This window comes from Poeciliopsis prolifica, unplaced genomic scaffold (genome assembly GCF_027474105.1).
Source record: "Poeciliopsis prolifica strain line A6 unplaced genomic scaffold, Auburn_PproV2 SCAFFOLD004, whole genome shotgun sequence".
Classification (NCBI taxonomy): domain Eukaryota; kingdom Metazoa; phylum Chordata; class Actinopteri; order Cyprinodontiformes; family Poeciliidae; genus Poeciliopsis; species Poeciliopsis prolifica.
Window position 1 is genome coordinate 13,602,896 of NW_026562379.1, and position 18,725 is coordinate 13,621,620.

The following is an 18,725-nucleotide window of genomic DNA, read 5'->3' on the forward strand; positions in this document are numbered from 1 at the left end:
AGTCAAGCTTTTGAGGCAGAGCTACACTTCCATCTGCTGGCCAAATTTTGCAAATGTACAGAAAACATAAAAAAAATCCCCCATTGTGGTGTGTTAAAATGATTTTAAAAAAACTGATTATTAACAAAATGTTTATTTGAATTTGTAATTCATAAAACCATTTTATAAAAACAATGCTCAACATGCAGAAGAACTAACATTTAAAGATAATGCCATCAACAGTATTGGGTTAATGTGCAACAGTGCTTAAGGCAATAAACATTTTTTTTATCAAACAACATAATCTTGTTGAATTGATAGTATACTGAAGCATAAGATACATTTTTATTCATATTAGATAAGTTCTAACATTTTCACAAAACACAATTAAATTTAATAGAACCATTTCTCAAAATTGAAGAGGATGAAAATCTGTCTGCATGTGCAATTGCATGATGCTGCTCAGAAGGTAGTTTAGCTCAAAAATTTATTTGCAATCTGCTGGACATTTAATTTTTTGTGCATGTTTAATTTATAAAAAAGCACAATGAATAATAATTTTGTCTGGAAAATAGCTAGAAAGTGGGATTTAAATACAGTCAGGCTGTAATTTTCCCTGAGCAAAACTAACTTCAGCTTAGAAACATTCTAAAGACTTCATTTGAGAACAGTGCACCACTATTGAAATCACAAAAACTTATTTCTCTGTTTATTGTGGAGAAATGCCCATTTAGATTCACAGAAAATGAAATGATACATATTTGTGTTTGGATTCAGTTCCTCCTTTAAAGCAGAACATGAGTCAATGAAATAAAAAAGAAGCATTTGCAAAAAGAGGACTGCATTGTAAAACGATGATTAACCGTTTGCTTTTTGGTCCTGTAAATTTCAGAATAACACAGAAACTGTGACCCAATTACAATCTGTTGGACATGTCCAAACAGGCACTAAGCAAAGGAGCAGAGACAGGACAGCCTGTGTCCTCTGTGCAGGATTGTGGCACAGCAGTTTGAACAGAAACTAAAGATGGTTCAATCTGTCCACACTCTAAAGAGGAACTCACCATTTCAACAGCAAGCTGTGATTCTATGTTATTTGCTACAAGGCTGGGCGATGAGACGGGAAAGTCAGATGAAGACAGATTAGCGAGAAGTTGCAACTGGTCCTGATCAGGCTCGATGTTGACGCTCTTGCAGAGGCCACACACATTCTGCTTAATCTCTGCAAGATTTTTCTTCAGCTCTTTTTGCTCCTGAATCAACAGCTCTTTTTCACTTCTCTGTGAGAGAAAAATAAATCACAGATTAGATAGGCACTAATTGTACCATTTTTGTCCACAATTGGTCTATATTTTCAGTCATTGAGGTGCTGAAACAACAACAAAATTTCAAAAAGAGAAACACTTCATGATTTATTCAGGGAAATATGAAGCATTGGTTAATTTATTGATTTTAACAGAATTAAAAACAATAAAGTAACATATCCTCAAACTAAAGTAAAGGTTTAGGTCCACCAATTTACTTATATATAAGATCAGCTTTGCGTGAATAATGACTCAAAGCAATGTGACAATGGTTTAAAAGTTCATAAAGTACCATTTGCATAAACCAAAAATGTTTTTGAAATAGGATTTACGTTCAGATGCTATCAGTGCAGTTTGATCTTAGATTGATGCCAAAAGAAGATGCCAAGAGGATCATCTATTGGAGCTAATATAATTGTTTTCACCAGACCTTAACTATTTATTTAATGTGAATTATCATGGTCTTATCAAGTGTTATGACTAAAACCTTTATTTATAATAAGAAAGCTGAAGACATAAAAGTAAGCTTACTAATTTCTTAATTTCACATTCCAGCTGGTGTATGCTGTCGAGCTTCCTCTTCCGACAGCGCTGTGCTGCCACACGATTTTTACTTCGCCTGCGGACGTCGTGCACAAACTCAAGCTGTTCTTTTGTCAGGCGATGGTCTCTAACAAGCTGTTGGAATGCACTTCTGCTCAGTTCAGAGATCTGCTCCACCGGGAATGGGAGCTGAATCTATAAGAAAAGGATGGGATGTTAGATTTACTTTTATCTATTTAAACTTTGAAAATAAAATTGCCTGTCTATTATGATGACCTCTGCTGCTCTTTTGTGATTGGCCTCAGTGTCCCCGTCTGTTTCCAGTTCACTTTCATCCCCAGAATTGAGTGGAGAGGACGTGCAGGGACTCTTCTCTGCTTGGGAAAAGTTGTCAGCAAGTGTACCTGGCTCGTCATCCGCATCGAGGTCCCGTAGGAAGGGACAGTCACCTACACTGGAGTTCAGATCCAACTGTCTGAGCCAGTGAAAGTCTGAGGCCTTGGTTAAATTGTTTTGGTTTGCCGAATCAAAGGATGGCGGTGGAGACTGACCTGGACACAGGTCAGACCAAAACCCTTTGGCTAAATGTTCGGCCACTTCCCTCTCTACACGGCTGCGTTCTCCATTTGCTGCCTCTGGGCTGTGGGGGTTTAAGGCAGGTCCTGATAACTCGCCAGCAGCTCCCTGCTCAAGACAAACCTCACCCTGCTCTAATACTGCAGTACAACCTTCCGCTGTTGACGTCTTTAGTGGACAGGAGGCTGGGGCACAGCTGGCTTCAGCACCAAGCGTCTCGACAGTCGGTTCATTATTTGTGCTTCCCGGCTCAGTGATTTCAGGCGGATTCTCATCCCCTGGTGTTGACAGCTCACATCGAGCGTCACACCCTACCACACTCCTCAACTCATTTCTATCACTTACATCTCCTATCTGTAAAATGTCTTTTTCGCAAAAATGAGAGGAATGATCGGCTTTGTCAGGGGCTGGGCATGGCAGAGACAACAGGGGGCACACACCATTTGCTAACTCCAAAGATAAGGGAGTCATTTGCGGCCCACAGTTCTCAAAACAAAAGTGTTCCTCCCCACTGTTTGTCTGACCCTGTGTGCTCTGAGGGCACTGTGATGGGAAGACGGTTTGCTCATCACCCCTGAAGGAGCTGAGCTGTTTGACTTTGCATGGCTACCTTCTGCACAAGAGTCCAAACTGGTACCATGCTCCGAGCTTCGACAGCAGCTCTTACTCCTGACCTCCTGGGAGGTTTTCTTACTCTCTGAAAACTTGGGAATGAGGAAATCAAAGCAACCTGACTCCAAGTTGCGAAATCCTAAAATCTCAGCACTGGTATGAATGGCATGGATGTTTTCCTTGGTGAAAAGCAGCTTTGATGTGTAGGCAAATTGAAGCAAGGGTTCAAACCCCTCCACGGTCACCTGTGGAAAATGAACATTTGTCAAACCATAAAAAGCTGAAATAAAACTTGGCTAACCTTGTAAAGAAGCACTGGTTATTACAATAAAAATAGCTGTATTTAACTTTTATAAACTTAAGCATAGCATGCTCTTAAATACATTCCAATAACTGTCAAGTCACAACCACAAACTTCCATGCATTTTATTGGGAATTTATGTGCTGTACCAACACAAAGCAGTTCATAAGTGAACAGTTCTGCAACGTCTTGACCATTTTCTTTTCACATGTTAGTTTAAATCATCTTACTCTAACCAGTTTTGATGCTTCTGCTGAAGGAAATTCTTACTGTAAGATTGCTTCCACCATTTTTCATTGTGGGGGTGGTTTGTTTAGGGTGATGCACAGTGTTGTATTCCTGCCACATGGAATTTTGCAAGAAAATCACTAAGTTCACTTTTGGTCTCTAGAGCAGAAGTAAGCTGAAAAGAACACTTTCTTTAGTGTCTGTTCTGTGGCTCCTACCTGGTTGGTGGCAAACTGCAAATTAGTCAAGTATATTTGTATTGCACATTTCAGCAACAAGGCAGTTCAAAGTGTTTTACACCACAACAACACAATACAGTTCTCAGTTATGAAAGAAGCAAAAAACATTGCATCAAATCAAATCATCAAATATATTGATCAATGTCCTAGGTGGTGTTAACAGCACCTGGGACAAACGATGTTGTTTCAGCAGTTTTTCAGTTTTCTGGAAGTTTCTTTCAGATTAGTGGAACATACAAACTGCAATATGAATAAGTCTTCCTCCTGCTTTGTTTTCATAATGCCTTTCTTCTTCCCTCTTTTACAGAAAAGGCAAACTCTGGGAGATGGGGATATTTGTAGCTTCCCCAGAATTGGAAGTTTATCTCAGTAACTCTCTTGTCACTCTCAGCAAGTCAGTTGGTGGACAGTTATGTCTTGGAAGTGCGTAGTTATACTGTAACCCACCACAAAAAGCAAAAGGCTTGGGATAAATAGCCACCCTTTGAGTTGGTCCATCACATAAAGTACAAATATGGAAGTTGTAACATGATAAAATTCTGAAAAACTTCAAACAGATGATGCTTTAACATAATCTACAGACCATAACTAGCAGTTTTATAACATCATTTAGGTGAATGCTGGAGCACCCACCTCTTCAGGTAAAGTGATGATGGGATTTTGTCTGGTGACACTAGTAACCCTACTGCGAAAGTATTCGCCGCATGAGGCCAGGACCGAGCAATGGGCCCGAAAACTCTGGTCCTCCACCAACAACGTCACGTCACACAAGATGTCTTGCTGCCTCTGCTCATTCAGACACTGGAGAACGTGGGCACTGTGCAACGCAGACTGAAAGGTGAATGCTGATGTGCGAGGAGTTTGCAGAGTCATGGTTCTCAGAGGCTCAACCTGGGAGGCAAAAATAGCTTTTTGTAATAGTTTTTAAAAACAAGACGAAAACATGCATCATGTTTTTACTATTATTTCACATGCAATGAAGTATGGCCAAAATTCTATTAGGCAAGAATAAAGTAATATTACAAGTTGATAACAAGCCATGTGTGTGAAATGTGATTACTAAATCAGTAGGAATTCTCTGTTGTTTTAGTTCAGTTTGAAAATGATCTTTTTAAGATAAATTTCAGAATAACTGCAGGTTCTTATATAACCGTCTTCTACATTTTATGTAACTTCTTTAACTGTCAACTGCTTGAACCTTTTATACTTTTTCAACTTGAGTAGATCAGAACTTTATGATGGTGACTTCAAAACATTCACTTTGTTGTCTATAAGCTATTTAGTAACTTAATTTTGTCTATTTAGAAGACAATTCTTGCCAAATTTAGAAATTTGGCAAGCTTCCCTCTATTTTCTCCTACTGTAACAATAGTCATCATGACTCTGTAGGAACTGAACCATGTGTAAAAATGATCTCTGATGCTTCCTGAACTTCTGTTTTACAATTCGAGCCTCATAAATGCTGGCATTGTCATCTGGGGATTACTGCTATCATGTTATTCCACTGATGGAATAACATGATCATTCGGCATGTTCAGGCATTCACCTGACCTAATTCTTTGGGCGCATAATGTTGTAGGAGATGCTAAATAGTGGCTATTTTCTTAGGCACTATTTGATGACTTTTCTTTGGTCAGGGAGTGTATTTATAATGTAATAGTGTCGATTTTCTTTTTTTTTTTTATCATTGCCTTGTCAGTCAGGGAAATGTTTTTTGTATGTAAGTAAGCAATGCAAAAAGTCAGTAACCTTTCAACTACTGATAATGGCAAGAGGTTTTAAGCAATAAATGCTATTGGCTAAGAGGCATTATGACTTTCCTAGCTGAGGTCGTTTTCATAATTATAATCAGCATTTTTAGTCCATCACCTCCAAGGATAAACGGGTGGATTGATAAAACATTATGTTTTATTCACACAATACGTTTAATCTGTATGCTTTAAACATTTTGATATCTATTCACTTTTTTCAATTGTATATTACGACATAATGTGTTACATCATAAGTAAAAATAAGCTTATGGCAATAAATGAAGAGTGTGAAAAAAATACAACGCACTTATGTTCTGCTAGTGGCACCTGTTTAGATACAAAGAGAACAAACAGCTGTTATGTTCAGATAAGAATAAAAATACAATAGAAAAGAAGTTTTACACAACAAATCTGTTATTGGCAATACTATGGTGAACATACGTATTTGAAATTAGTTGCAGGGTTATCAATGTGAACTTCCCTGCCCACAAAATGGATTAAAGTTTAACACTTAAGCTTTGAACAAGTTCAGCAGCAAGAAAATGCTGACTCATGCTTAGCCAAGTTAAGAAGTGAGAGTAGCAGCGGAAAGCGCCGAATATCTTCTAATTCTTCAGATCCCTACGTATTTTCTTTCAAAACCAAACTCTTTATGACATTTATGGAGTCATGAATGTTTACAAAAATGAGGTTGGTTTTTTTTTATTTGCGATAGGCGGGCCACACCGTTAGCTTTAACTGCATCTTCCTTTCTCTTGTTGACTTAAAAAAAGGAGCGTCCGTTAATAACTCCAAACGAACGATGTTAATTAGAAGAGAGTTAAACATTCACTGACCTGCCATGTTAGATGACTGACACTGACATAAGTAAATTTGGGAGAGATTGTGGCCGACCGAAGCTGGACTTTCCTCTTATCATGTGACGTTAGAAACAGGAAAACCAAACAGCTCTTGCTGCGCATGCTCAGTGAATGTCAAAGAACGACTCCCCAAAGAAAACACTCCGGTTCTAAAGCTTTTAATTACATGAGAAACTATCATAAAAATAAAGGCAGGAATTTATAGATTTTGTAGATTATCATTCGTCCCTCATTTCTCATTTGGTTTGATGTTTATTATGCTGAATATAATGACTTATATTTAGCAGAACAACAAAGTGACCCAAATATTTTTTTTTGTCAATTATTCTTTATGCAAAATGTATACAAGTCCTAGATGGGATTTCTTGTCCATTGGGTTGAAGCAGCAAGTCGGTTGGTCTTTCCTGAGTATAGATGCACAGTTAAATCAGAGGATTCTTTCGTAGAAGAGGAGGTAGGCTTGGCAGCTCTGAACTTTATTTTCACTGACGGGTTGAACACTCGTATCGCTGATATGGAACCAGGATCCTCTGGGAAGCTCTGTGTCTCCTGAAAGGGAAATAGTTTATTACTGAGAGTAATACAAAAGTATATATTAAAGAGAAACTTTATGTGAAAACAGTAGAGTTTTACTGTAAGAAAGTGATTCGTGGTTTTTGAATTACTGTAGAAATAAAAATATATGAAAAAAATATTGTCAAAAATGTGACATATTTGTATTCAACCCTGGGAGTTATTACTTTGGAGAATAATGTTTTGCTGCCAGGTTTCGAGTATGTTTTTAATTCAACTTAAATTTTATGATTTCATTTAAATATAAAAACCATGACATAAAACCCCATGAAAATGCATAGAAGACTGTGATTCAAATGTGGGAGAATTTCAAGGGCACTAATGTTATTTTCAGAAATTATCTGTCCTACCGACTAACATACACAACTGCACCTACCTTCTTTACCATTTGATGGTGATTTTAAAGAGTCGGGTCGAGCTTTTACATAGGCTGTGTAATGGCCTGACCTCATAGTCCCGCTGTGCTCTACAACACCATACAGGCTGTACAAAATCTGAGAGTCTCCTTCAGAAATATTCTGTGAGGAACAAAGTATTTGTCAATAATTGCAAAACTGCTTGTTTTCAAAACATAAAGAAATATTTCCAGCACTAACCTTGCATTTGGCTGCACAATAGGGAGCCAGATCCAGAATCAGAGGAAACTGAACATGTCTGTTCACTTTACAAATGCTGTAACCATTCTGCAAGAAAGAGACAAAAGTTAATGTGTTTAAAAAAAACAAACAAAAACAAAACAAGGCTTAAATACTTCATCAAGCTGTTGTACCTGCTGAAATCTTTTCATATGAAGGGTAAGTACAGATGGTGGGGAGGAGATCAGCATTTGCTTCAAGGCATCAGTATAGATGCTCTTTTTAGATCCTAAAACCATAAATAAAAGCAAAAAATTGTGGATATACTACATTTGGTTACTTTTAAAAACACAAAATATTTGTGGGTCATGTTAGTATAATGCGTAAACCTATGTACCTCCAGTTTTTTCACCCTTCTTATGCCGCTTAGTGCAAGCGACACACAGCAGGCTATTGTTCTGTGTGAGAGTTTCCACTTCGGTGAACTGAAAAAGGCACGACTGCACTGAACACTCCTGTTTCTCTGGGCTTGTCCTGGTGGACAGGGTGTTGAAGGCCAACTCTGGGTCTTGGTTTATTATTGTGTATTCCATTTCGTCTTCACTCTCTATGGCTGGATCCATGGAATCGAGATCCTCTATGAATGCGTCATTCAGAGTCACTTGTTCCAGTTGATTTGCCAACTGCGTGTCCAGTTCTCCTTCCAGATCCGTGTTGGACGTTTCGTTACATGAAGTGCTGTCGTGCGAGTGCTGCTCCTCTGACAAGACGGTAAAACGGTTGCTGACTGACGATTCAGCTAATGAGACATCGTCAGTGGGTGAATCCTTGTCTTCCTCGTTCTCCTGCTCGACATTCTGATCCTGTTCTGATTCACAAACAGGTTTAGGATCTTGTTCGTTCAGTGAGTCTTCCTTATGTGGCATATGGTCAGCGTTCTCTGTGTCCTTTGCATCTTTAGTAACATCAATTTGGTCACCATCTGCGTTGCTTGGAGATGTCAAATTTCCAAAAGTTAACCTGGTTTCTAGCTTGTGCTGCCGTTTCTGATGCTAAAAAAAAGAACATAATATATATTTCCATTTTTATTGCACACCAGAAAGATTAATTTACACAAAAGCTGCAAAAAAATGACACATTTGCAATTAATGAAGTACCTTTGCTTGCTTCTTTGCCTGCTTTTTAGCCTTTTTCTGCTGGTACTTGCTACTGCCCCCGGTCATAGAATCGTCATTCCCGCTGATCAAATCAGAGCCATTTCTCTCATCTTGGCTTGATTCACTGGTCCTTGGACCAGTGAATTTTTTGGGGTTTTTCTTTCTGTACGCCTGTAAGAGGTTGTCACAAACACACAAGCATGTTAATGACAGCATCTCAAGGACAAATATCAACTCATGGCCTCAAGAAAACATTTGATTCACCTCATCGGAAACAGGCAGGGAAAGATCCAAAAACATCTCTGTGACAACAGACACCTGAAAAAAGTGAGGGAGTAAAGACTGTTTTTGTGTACAGCGATAGGGATGATAATATTTTGTCATTTTACAATCAAAAACTTCCATATATTTCATTAGGATTTTATGTTATCTGAATTACATTACACTATGTAATTTTGAAGTGGACAAAGTGGGAGGGTTTTCCTGCTGGTCAGAGTTTATAAGACAATAGAAGAAATTGCAAACATGGCAGATTTGAAAAATAGTGTTCAATATGGCTGAGTTTGGTTTATATTTTTAAATAAAAAAATTTAAATACCATGTACAATTTTCCTCTGAATTTCCAATGACGGATTACTTTGTGTTAGCTAGCATAGCAGATAAAATTCAAATAAAATACATGCAAGTTTGTGGTAAACTATGGAAAAAATGTGAATATGTTCTGTGCTACAAGTACACACAGTTTTGCACTCCTGGCACATTATTGTGCTGGTCATTTCACCGCCAAAAAGCTGGTCCACAAAGTTTTTAGGAACTCCGTTTTTCTCGTACTCTTAAAAAAATAGAACACAAGGAAACACAATTAAGAATACTAAACCAAATCAAAACATCAATTTTGGCGCATGCAGGATAGACTACACCGGGTTTAATCAGCTTACCTTTAACTGCAGCTTTTATCTTTTCTTCATCTGTAACTTTCCTCGACTGTTTCAAGCTCTCTGTTATTCCCATGCTAACTCTCTGCACAACCAAGTTTAGACATAAATTATGAACAAAATCATAAGCATTTATCCATTTTTATTGGACTAATATTGACTGTGTCTGGTGTGGTCGGAAAAAAAGAGAAAACCTCTGGTGTGATATAAAGGGAAATCCCTTAAAAACATGCATACTTTAAGTTCCTCAGCTCTCATCCCATCCAGCAGGTAGCGGAGAAGCTCCTGGCTGTCTTGCTGCTGAAATCCTTTAAACCTGGCAGCCCTGCAGAGATTAGAAGAAATGATGAACATCCAAGGACAGAACCAAAAGCAAAGTTCAGCACTTCCAACTTGAATAATAATTACACTTACTTTTTACAAACTTGTGTGAACAACTCACGCGGCGTTACCACACCCCTTTTGGATTCCTGGATCTCATTGAGTAGCTTACACATAGCCAATGTGAGTGACCCAGGCTGGTCTAACTGCACTAGTATGGGCTCCTGCACTCAGAGTGAATAAATGTACTTTATTAATGACGGTCTAAAATCTGGGTGAGTAAGTGGCTATGCACAGTGAAAACATACCAGATTCAAGGAGGCATCGGGTTTAATGTCGAGGCTCATTTTTTCTTCTGTTACTTTGTTGAGAATTTGTCTCAAGAGTTGAGTTTGAGAAAGATTCTGCAAATGGAGAGTGATAAAAATGATTAACTCTGACTACTCTCTAGACTAAAATATGCTAATGGCACAACCGTACCTGCAAGACTGCGTTAAAGAAACACGTGTTCCCAAGATTGCTCAGCCCTTTCACTGGAACACTACAGCTTTCTTTGGGTGTGTTGTGGTTTTGGGGTTTTATAGCATTCTCCTTTTTGATGTTTTTCTTCCGCCTATTGCTGCCATCGTTGTTCTCATTGTCCTCACTTTTCTCTGTGTTTACAGCTTCTGTCTCTGGCTTAATTTCCATCAGATCCACATCCTCTTTCACTCCTAAATAGGGAAAACAATTTTGAAATACAAAGTGCATGTCATTTATTTCATTGGGCTGAAAATTTTTGATTTTTCCTGTCCTTCTCTCTGTGAACAAGTGCTTTGTCTCAATAAGAATTTTGAAGCATCCCTATAGAAGAGATGGATGAGTTTAACAAAAAGCAATGTAGTGAAGATGTAGTCTTTGTAACCTTTGTAACCTTGTAACCTTTGTAACCTACACAAGGCCAGTCGGTTTTATTATGTCACAAGGAGAGAAATTCTGGTTTTCTGCTGCAGAGCAAGAATCTTTGTGCAGGTTTATGAACAAATAGTTTCATTCATTTGACTTTTAAATGTGAAAAAAAAAGCTGTTACACACTAAGCTGATCTTCATTAAAACTAAAAGAAAATCTTCAGGTGGGGAATAAAGTTATTTTTATAGTAAGTCCTTTAAACATTAAATCTACTAAAGCAATAATAACAATAAAAACATTTAATCCCATATCCCATATGTGCCTAACCGTCTGAATACCCCAGTTACTCACTACAACCTACTTTTCTGAGGTCTCTTCATGGGGTCTGTAGAAATCTGTTTTTTCAGGATGTTCAGCAGCTGTGCAAGTTGCCCTGTACCCGAGTACTGGACCTCGTCATCACATATGTAACACCTTGAAGAAAAGAAAATATAACAAAAGACCGGTGGTTTTAACACATTATATTCGTCCCCATTCATCACATTTAAAAAACATGCTCACCACACACTCCAGTTGTCCAAACCGACCACCAGGCAATGTGGATCAGAGCGTGGAGTTTCATAATGCTTGATGGCATGCTGGCTCTCAGAATCTCTCCCACATCCCTAGTAAGAAACAAGAAAATAGTCATCTAAAAAGATCCATACACTGAAAAGAAAAATCAATAAAGACCTATTATAAACGCACCCTATGTCCACATTTTAGGCACATCCATAATGGAACTATTTCCTCTTCAGATTCCTCTGACTTGGTCGTACTGATATTTTCTTTGTTGTCGTCATGCTTGCATTCTTGACATCTCGTCCAATCAGAAACATCAGATAGTTTCTTTATGAGAGTTTTGTCAGTGCCTTTTCTGATATGTCTGCAGGATGGACCTATGCAATAAAAAACAGCATTTTTATATTTTTCAGAAGGTTATTAAAAAACATGCAAGTCATCGGACTTCAAAATGTACCTGTGAACTCAACGTCTTCATCCTCTCTGACGCTCCTGTCTTTGACCCTCTTCTTTCCCATTCTTTACCAAAGCCAATTAATTTATTGCTGAATGTCAAAGAGACAACGTTTACTTAACAACGTCCCAACGAGTCACACAACACTGTAACATTTCAAGAGAACAAACGTGACAATAAACTCTTAAAGTCAACTTACTGTTGCAAACAGAGGCTAAAGCCTTTACCGTTTTCAGTTTCGTCTTCTTTGTTCCGCTGGGCTCCTAAGTTCGGACATCATTAACTTATTTTCGATAATAAAAGCAGGAACGATAAGATGCATACAAAATACATATAACTTTGGATCAGACCGATTTGATTCAAAAACACCAGATAACACACATGCGGCCAGGAGGGGAACAAAAATGTGACGGAATCCACATGAACCACCACATGAACTTCCGGGATCATACGTGAATGGCGCCCCCCATATTGTGAGTGGCATCGCATACATACGCACACAGTATGGTTTAAAATATGAGTAAATATTACCTTGGAACTAAGTCAAATTAAGCGAATAGATTGTCGTAGGTAGGCTAAGCACGCAAATAGAACTATTTAAATGTTTGTCTCCTCGATCAACATCCTACTACAACATGAGCATATCTTTTTGTTAAATAAATTCTTACTCAAATCAGATTAACGTAAACTAATGTGTTTGTTCCTTTTGGGAAAGAAGCAAATGCGCGTCTGCTTTCCAAAAGGAACCAATAAGCGACTCACAATATGGCGGAAGCGCTGACGGACCGTTAGTAATGGCCGACGACTTCCTGTGTGTGCCGTTTGTAAAAGTTCGAGTTGAATTCTCCGGGAGTTAACTAGAACATTATTTGGGATTTTGAGGTCCGGTTCATATAAATGTAGGTCGACGTCACAGTTTGTTTTTAAAGCATGTCTTACATGGAGTGGGCCGAGTCTCAACTCGCTGAGGTAGAGCTGCTGACCAGCATGTTTCCCGGTCAGGACGAGCTGGAGCTCACCGACCAGCTGGCTCTGGCTGAACTCAGGGGCTACGTGGAAAACTCGGCTTGTGGGGAAAAGCCTCCTCCCTCCAGACCCCAGTTTTTCATCAAACAGAGACTGGACTCTTCAGTTATGAATGAGGTAATGCGTTTGTAATGATAATCTAAAAGTTGTTAATTTATAAAGGTTTATTATTTATTCTGTTCTATCTTAATTTGTTCTTAGGCGGAGTTTATTCTGACCTGTGCCTATCCGTCTGAATACCCCAGTGTTTTACCTGAAGTAACAGTAAGGTAGGCATGTCTTTTAGGTGCTGGTTATTAAAATAAATGTTAAAGGTTTTGGAAAAACGACCAAATACTTAACCTTAGAACAACATACATGCAGCCTCGTAAAAACCAAAGAACGCCTCAAACAGGTCATGGTAAAGAGTCTACTTCTAACTAATTAATTCTCATGAAGCCAAAAGTGGAAAACATGTTTAAAATAATTTAACAATTCTAGCCATATTGTCGTTTTAAGGGATTAGCAAATATTTTCAGTTCCACAATAAAGCGTTTTCAGAATAAATCACTATTCTTATCACAATAAAGAGAAACTGCATGATAGACTGTATTTCTGCAAAGAAATATTGAAAAAACTATAGAATCTTTAAATATTTTTAGAACTAGGATCCTGCAATGAATTATCCCTTTACTTCACACTAGCACTCTGTGTGTTTTTATCTGTTTTCCAAAATGTATGTATTAACTGATCAAATGTTTTATTGATGGTCTAGGTGTTCAGCTCTTAGCAGGGCCCAGCAGACAGAAATCCAGACAGATCTCAATAAATACCTTTTGAAAAACTGCCTGGGAGACTTATGTGTGCTTGCTGCAGTGGACTGGGTGAAAGAAAACCTGGAACATTTCATTAAGAAGAGCTTATCCACAGCACCGGCTCCTAAGTTGGAGTCTGCTTCTCAAACTACACATGAAGTTTTCAGTCGACTGTGGATCTACAGTCATCATATCTACAACAAGTCAAAGAGGAAGAACATTTTGGTGTGGTCAAAAGAGTTGGGCCTCTCAGGATTCAGCATGCCTGGAAAGCCTGGCATTGTGTGTGTTGAAGGCCCTCAATCTGCCTGTGAGGAATTTTGGTCCAGGTGCTTTTTTCATTACACCTACTTTTTGAGAATTTTGTAACAGAAAAAAGATTGCCATTGTTAAAAATACCCTTTTTATTTCAGAGTGAAGGTTCTGACATGGAAGAAGATCATGATTCGACACAGAGAGGATATCACCCTTAATCGCCAAGGCGATGACAGCAACACTGTCGAGAGTTTCGACTCCCTGCGCAAATTCACAGGCTTTGAGGAGGCCATGTTTGACCCTCATGGGAATAGAGGCAATCATATGGACCTTGGCCAGCTCTACCAGTTCCTAAATGAGAAGGGCTGCTGTGATGTCTTTCAGATTTATTTTGGCATTGAAGGCAGGTAGTAGTCCAAATCTATGCACAGGTTGTGATTAAAGTAAAATAATTTAATAATTTTTTTAAAAATTTGTTTTGTTTTATTAAAGCAGCGCCAATGATAAAATACAGAAATAATCACTGAAATTTTAGAGATTGTTTCAAAAATTGGCAAAACGAAAGAAAACAGATAAAAATAAATGATGGATCACTGGCAGATTCCCAGTATGTTCTTAATATCAATTTCTATTTTCTAAATCATGTATGATTTCCATTTTTAAACAAACTGCATTCAGCAAAATCTCTTTGTACTTCTGTATAAAATGTCTTTATAGATATTTGCTGAACAATTTACAAAATTCAGTTTACAATGTTAATTTGTTTAAACTTCTAAAAGATAATTTTTAGTACAATTGGTTCAAAGTAGAGGCACCATTACCCAGATTTTTACCTGCTCACTGAAAGTGTGTTTTAGCACTTCCTTTTCAGATTGACTACTAAATGCCAGATGACTTTAAAAAGTCCTGTTAAATTAAATTGTTGTTCACAGTTACTAACATCTTTACATGCATGCAAAGTTTCAATTTGCAAACTAAAAGTGTCCAGCAGATGGCACTAATAGATAATGGAAATGCAAACATTGAATTCTGAGAACTTGGATTATATAAAATCAATCACTTGTAACTGTATCCATGTGGTTATTAAACGTTTGTTTTGTATAGTATGTTAATCCAAATCAAAGTTATACGTTTCATTTATGGCTAACAATCCAGTTATTTAATCTGAAATATTTGTGCTGGTTAGCCCTTTTCAGACAGATATCTAAATTAAGTAACCTATACTTGAATATTGAATTTATGATTACCACTTGACTCAAGGTATTTTGTTGAGTCAAGCTGTCTGGTCTTGTTGTCTGCATTCTTGGCATCGAGGCAAATTTTGTTCTGGTGTGATTTTGTCCCTGCTCGGGTTGCCCTGTGTTGTCAAATCTGGTTTTTCATCGACTAGATCTTAAAGCATCGTCATGAACAAGATGTTTGTTTGGGGAACATCAGGGTTTCATCTTTGCTTTTTGCAGATGATGTGGTTGTATGTTGATCTTCAGTTTGATGTGAAAAAGTTCACAGCAAATGAGAGACAGGTGAGATGAAATCCAACTCCTCTGAGTCTGAGGCCATGATTCCTTGTGGTTTCAGTATTCTGGTGTGGTGTTCTTCAATTTGTTTTGGTCACACCTAAATAATTCAGATCATCCAACAAATTGTAAAATCAAACAAATATCACACAAGCATATCTAAAATGCTGTTTTTAAATGATTATTTTCATTTAATTAAAAAAAAAAATACTATCCAAGCACTTCATTTTATCCTGAATGACCAGGGGAAATAGGATCAAATATTTCTAACAACAAAAAGAAATAACTAAATATTAATATGATATTAAACAAAATTTTTCACAGTAGGCTTTATCAGTGATTGTGAAGATTTGGTAGTATTGCACAGTAAGTAAACCTGCTAGTTTGAATTCAGACTACCCCTGCATTTATTTACTGTTTTCTTCTACAAGATACCAAACCCATCACTACCCATTTTATGTTCTTTTCTTTCCTCACTCAATTTTAGATAACAGTTTTCACTAAATAAACATTACCCTCCAAACACTGGGCATCTCAGGACATCTTTTTGTGGCTTATTAAGATTGGCCAGTCCTCTTCTTTATTTTGCCCAGAAAATGCAGCAAAACCTGCCTGTTTATAGCCTAAAGCTTCCATCCAAACTTTTCCTAAACAAAGACTCAGAAAATCAAGCTTGGTTTGTTAAGCAGACAAATTGACATTTAGACCTCTATCGGTTAATTTAAGGAGCTCTCACATTTTCTTTAATCAAAAATAAATAAATGATACATGAAAGGTAATGACTATCCTGTATATTCAACAGTAATAGCTCTGGGACAACTGCCTTCAGTTAAGTTAAAATTGGCTTTGAGATAAACACCTTTTTAGTGTTTAAATTAAAGAACATTTTCTGTGGTGTTTTATTGCAGAGGTCATCTGGGTCATTAAGTAACCTATTCTATATGTCCTTTGCTCACAGGAGCAATTTATTTATTTATAGAAAGCATTTATATGTTCAGATAATTAGATTTTTTTTTCTCCAAATTCAGCAATAGGAATGTAACTGCTATTCTACTGTGAGTCAAAAGTTTCAGTTACCTTTATTTAACAAGCTATATGATCGCAGTACTGCTCCACATATGGCAGGATATTGGAGTGGGATGATTATCCTTCTTACCTAGACAATGTGAATTTAAGCTCCATGTCAATGAGATGGTTCAGTAGATCAAGGCTCTGCGGTTGTGGGAATTTATGGGGCATTTCAGTTTTCATGGGCCTCTGTGACTTCAGCATCATTATCACAAAACTGCAGCGAGACGGTGGTGCAGGAGGTGAAGGTTAGGGCAACAGTGCCGTTTATTTCCCCCCACCTATTCGCTTCACTGTATTTCATTGTTCAGTGACATGGTAATATTTTTATCTGAAATAAGAGCTTGATTGTGAATAGCAAGCATAAATTGAATGTAAAGTATGTTTGAAGGTTCACTTAATAGAAATCAAGAATTTAAATGTAATGCATCAGTTAATATCAAATATTGAGATTGATACCATCCAACAATATTTGTGAAATGCTTACTGAATATTTCAGGATTTACAGTGCTACAAGTTCAAATAAAACTTTTTAGACAGGTAAAATGTTTGCTGTAGCCCCAATGTTCCCCATTAGTTGGACATGGGGGCTTAAGTTTATAGCATCCAAAAGAGTTCAGACAAAACTGGGTTTCTGCCATCCTAAAATGATTCAAAAAGTAAAAGAAATGTCATGGAGGATTATGTGAAAGCTGTTTCTAAAATCTTTTAGCTGTCATGTTTGCATTGGGCAGTTTTATAAAAAAATATTTATTTTGGAGGTGGTGCAACACCAAAGATTTTCCAGTATGAGAGAGAACAGTGCATGTAAAGCATCTTCAGCCTAGGTATAACTATCTATTTTTACAAAATAAAATAAAAAAATCTTATTTTCTTTATCCACTACCTTTATTTACTACACCTCTGTTCTTTTTCTATGACGTGTCTACCCTCCATAAAAAAAAAATGCTTCACATGTTTTGTTCTCAGGGTGCTTCACACAGGAAGATCATTAGTAGTGCAGCACCTCTTAAATCCATTTCCAAGAATATAATCAACAACTTCTGTGTCAATATGCTCTCAATTTAAAGATAAAGGTTCATAAAATAGCAGTCTCATAATAATAATTTTGAGACTGAAGTTCTATATGGTTGAAGTAGCAGTTCGTGTTGGTTTTGGGCTCTCCCAGACTGAACATACACAGACATACTTGATGTACATTGAAATAACAGCACAACTTCAAATGGAAATAGACCATTAAATAGCAAAGCCTCCAAAAGGTATATACATGCAAAATGTGATGTGTCATGGGAAATGAACACAGTGTATTACCCATATGGTGTACAGGCATAAAGCGCTATATCAGTATAAAGCCTGTACACCAGAAGTACATTTGATTTGACTGTAATGATGGAGTACACTGAAAGAATGAAGGAATGTATTCATTTGTATTCAGTGCTTGAAGTTCTACATTGATTATAGTTGTAAATCCATTACTATGTCACAGGGGCTGCGCTCCAGAACTCCTAAAAGAAAAACAGTCTGTCAATTCTCTATGTGTTGAATTACCATTTTCAATTCAGCCAAAATAAACTTGATGATCAAAGCAATTAACAATGCAATCAATTGTATTTCCAAGTGCTGTGTTAAAACTTTACTTGGTCTCTCTTTGGAATTCTGGACCTTCCCTCCTGATGACCCCTCAAGGTGAACCCTTGTATGGTTTGTCACCCTATGAATACCAAATATGGTTAAATTAAACATTTTCTCTTGTCTCACTTCTCTTTAATCAGTTTTTTTTAACAAGCTCTCTGACTTGAGTAGTCCCAGAACTCCACTGTTCCACTGTTCCACTGACTGGCATTATAAAGCACATAGCCATGGTTTCTCTTCTGAAAAAAATGTAAACTACACATCCCACTGGCCATTTTTTGCTTTTTGATTGCCTGAAGCAGTTATTATCCACTACAGTGCTACAAATCAATTCTGTCTACTGTCGTCAGGTATTATAGATATTTGTGATGTGTCTTTGTTTCTCATTTTAAACATTTTTGATTTTAAGATTTACAGGATTTTCTCTACCCAGTTTCTCTGGATTCTCTATCTCAATGCACTGTGGTAAGTTCCCCATTCCATATAGGATTGTTGCAGAGAAAGGTGTGATTACCATTCATGCTTATATCCTACTTAGGTCAGTTCTATTTATTTACACTGCACCAACTCACAACA

The 18,725-nt window shown here is 37.4% G+C and overlaps 3 protein-coding genes across 5 annotated transcripts; 1 reads left to right on the forward strand and 2 right to left on the reverse strand.

Annotated features, from left to right (window-relative positions):
- Positions 1–117: 117 nt before the first annotated feature.
- Positions 118–6,502, reverse strand: LOC129358959 (transcription regulator protein BACH1-like). Its single transcript, XM_055028249.1, is given in 6 exon segments — positions 118–1,258; positions 1,814–2,020; positions 2,102–2,976; positions 2,979–3,258; positions 4,415–4,672; positions 6,369–6,502. Coding segments are annotated over 6 exon segments (2,109 nt in total). The 5' UTR covers positions 6,495–6,502; the 3' UTR covers positions 118–895.
- Positions 6,503–6,534: 32 nt separating this feature from the next.
- Positions 6,535–12,268, reverse strand: usp16 (ubiquitin specific peptidase 16). Of its 3 annotated transcripts, none has more exons than XM_055028248.1 (18): positions 12,085–12,268; positions 11,861–11,948; positions 11,590–11,780; positions 11,404–11,507; positions 11,204–11,316; positions 10,434–10,666; positions 10,262–10,357; positions 10,047–10,177; positions 9,870–9,957; positions 9,636–9,717; positions 9,438–9,529; positions 8,962–9,015; positions 8,698–8,868; positions 7,938–8,592; positions 7,735–7,829; positions 7,562–7,648; positions 7,342–7,483; positions 6,535–6,941 (listed from the first exon to the last, which is right to left on the reverse strand). In XM_055028248.1, the coding sequence occupies exons 2-18, from the start codon at positions 11,919–11,921 to the stop codon at positions 6,820–6,822; spliced, it is 2,517 nt and encodes an 838-aa protein (XP_054884223.1). In that variant the 5' UTR covers positions 11,922–11,948; positions 12,085–12,268; the 3' UTR covers positions 6,535–6,819. The 3 variants fall into 3 exon arrangements, with proteins under 3 accessions (XP_054884223.1, XP_054884222.1, XP_054884221.1); XM_055028247.1 differs by having other exon boundaries at positions 11,861–12,003; XM_055028246.1 differs by having other exon boundaries at positions 12,057–12,268.
- A 397-nt stretch (positions 12,269–12,665) lies between these two features.
- Positions 12,666–16,361, forward strand: rwdd2b (RWD domain containing 2B). The gene is made up of 4 exons (XM_055028250.1): positions 12,666–13,000; positions 13,085–13,152; positions 13,638–14,006; positions 14,091–16,361. The coding sequence occupies exons 1-4, from the start codon at positions 12,788–12,790 to the stop codon at positions 14,341–14,343; spliced, it is 903 nt and encodes a 300-aa protein (XP_054884225.1). The 5' UTR covers positions 12,666–12,787; the 3' UTR covers positions 14,344–16,361.
- The last annotated feature ends 2,364 nt before the right edge of the window (positions 16,362–18,725 follow it).

What these genes read in the sequence shown, in the direction of transcription:
- rwdd2b (XM_055028250.1), top strand. Translation starts at nt 12,788, where the DNA reads ATGTCTTACATGGAGTGGGCCGAGTCTCAACTCGCTGAGGTAGAGCTG. An exon ending in ACTCTTCAGTTATGAATGAG is followed by an intron (nt 13,001 to 13,084) that starts GTAATGCGTTTG and finishes ATTTGTTCTTAG; the next exon opens with GCGGAGTTTATTCTGACCTG. An exon ending in TTACCTGAAGTAACAGTAAG is followed by an intron (nt 13,153 to 13,637) that starts GTAGGCATGTCT and finishes TTGATGGTCTAG; the next exon opens with GTGTTCAGCTCTTAGCAGGG.
- usp16 (XM_055028248.1), bottom strand. Translation starts at nt 11,921, where the DNA reads ATGGGAAAGAAGAGGGTCAAAGACAGGAGCGTCAGAGAGGATGAAGAC. An exon ending in TTCACACAAGTTTGTAAAAA is followed by an intron (nt 9,958 to 10,046) that starts GTAAGTGTAATT and finishes TAATCTCTGCAG; the next exon opens with GGCTGCCAGGTTTAAAGGAT. An exon ending in ACCATCAAATGGTAAAGAAG is followed by an intron (nt 6,942 to 7,341) that starts GTAGGTGCAGTT and finishes TTTCCCTTTCAG; the next exon opens with GAGACACAGAGCTTCCCAGA.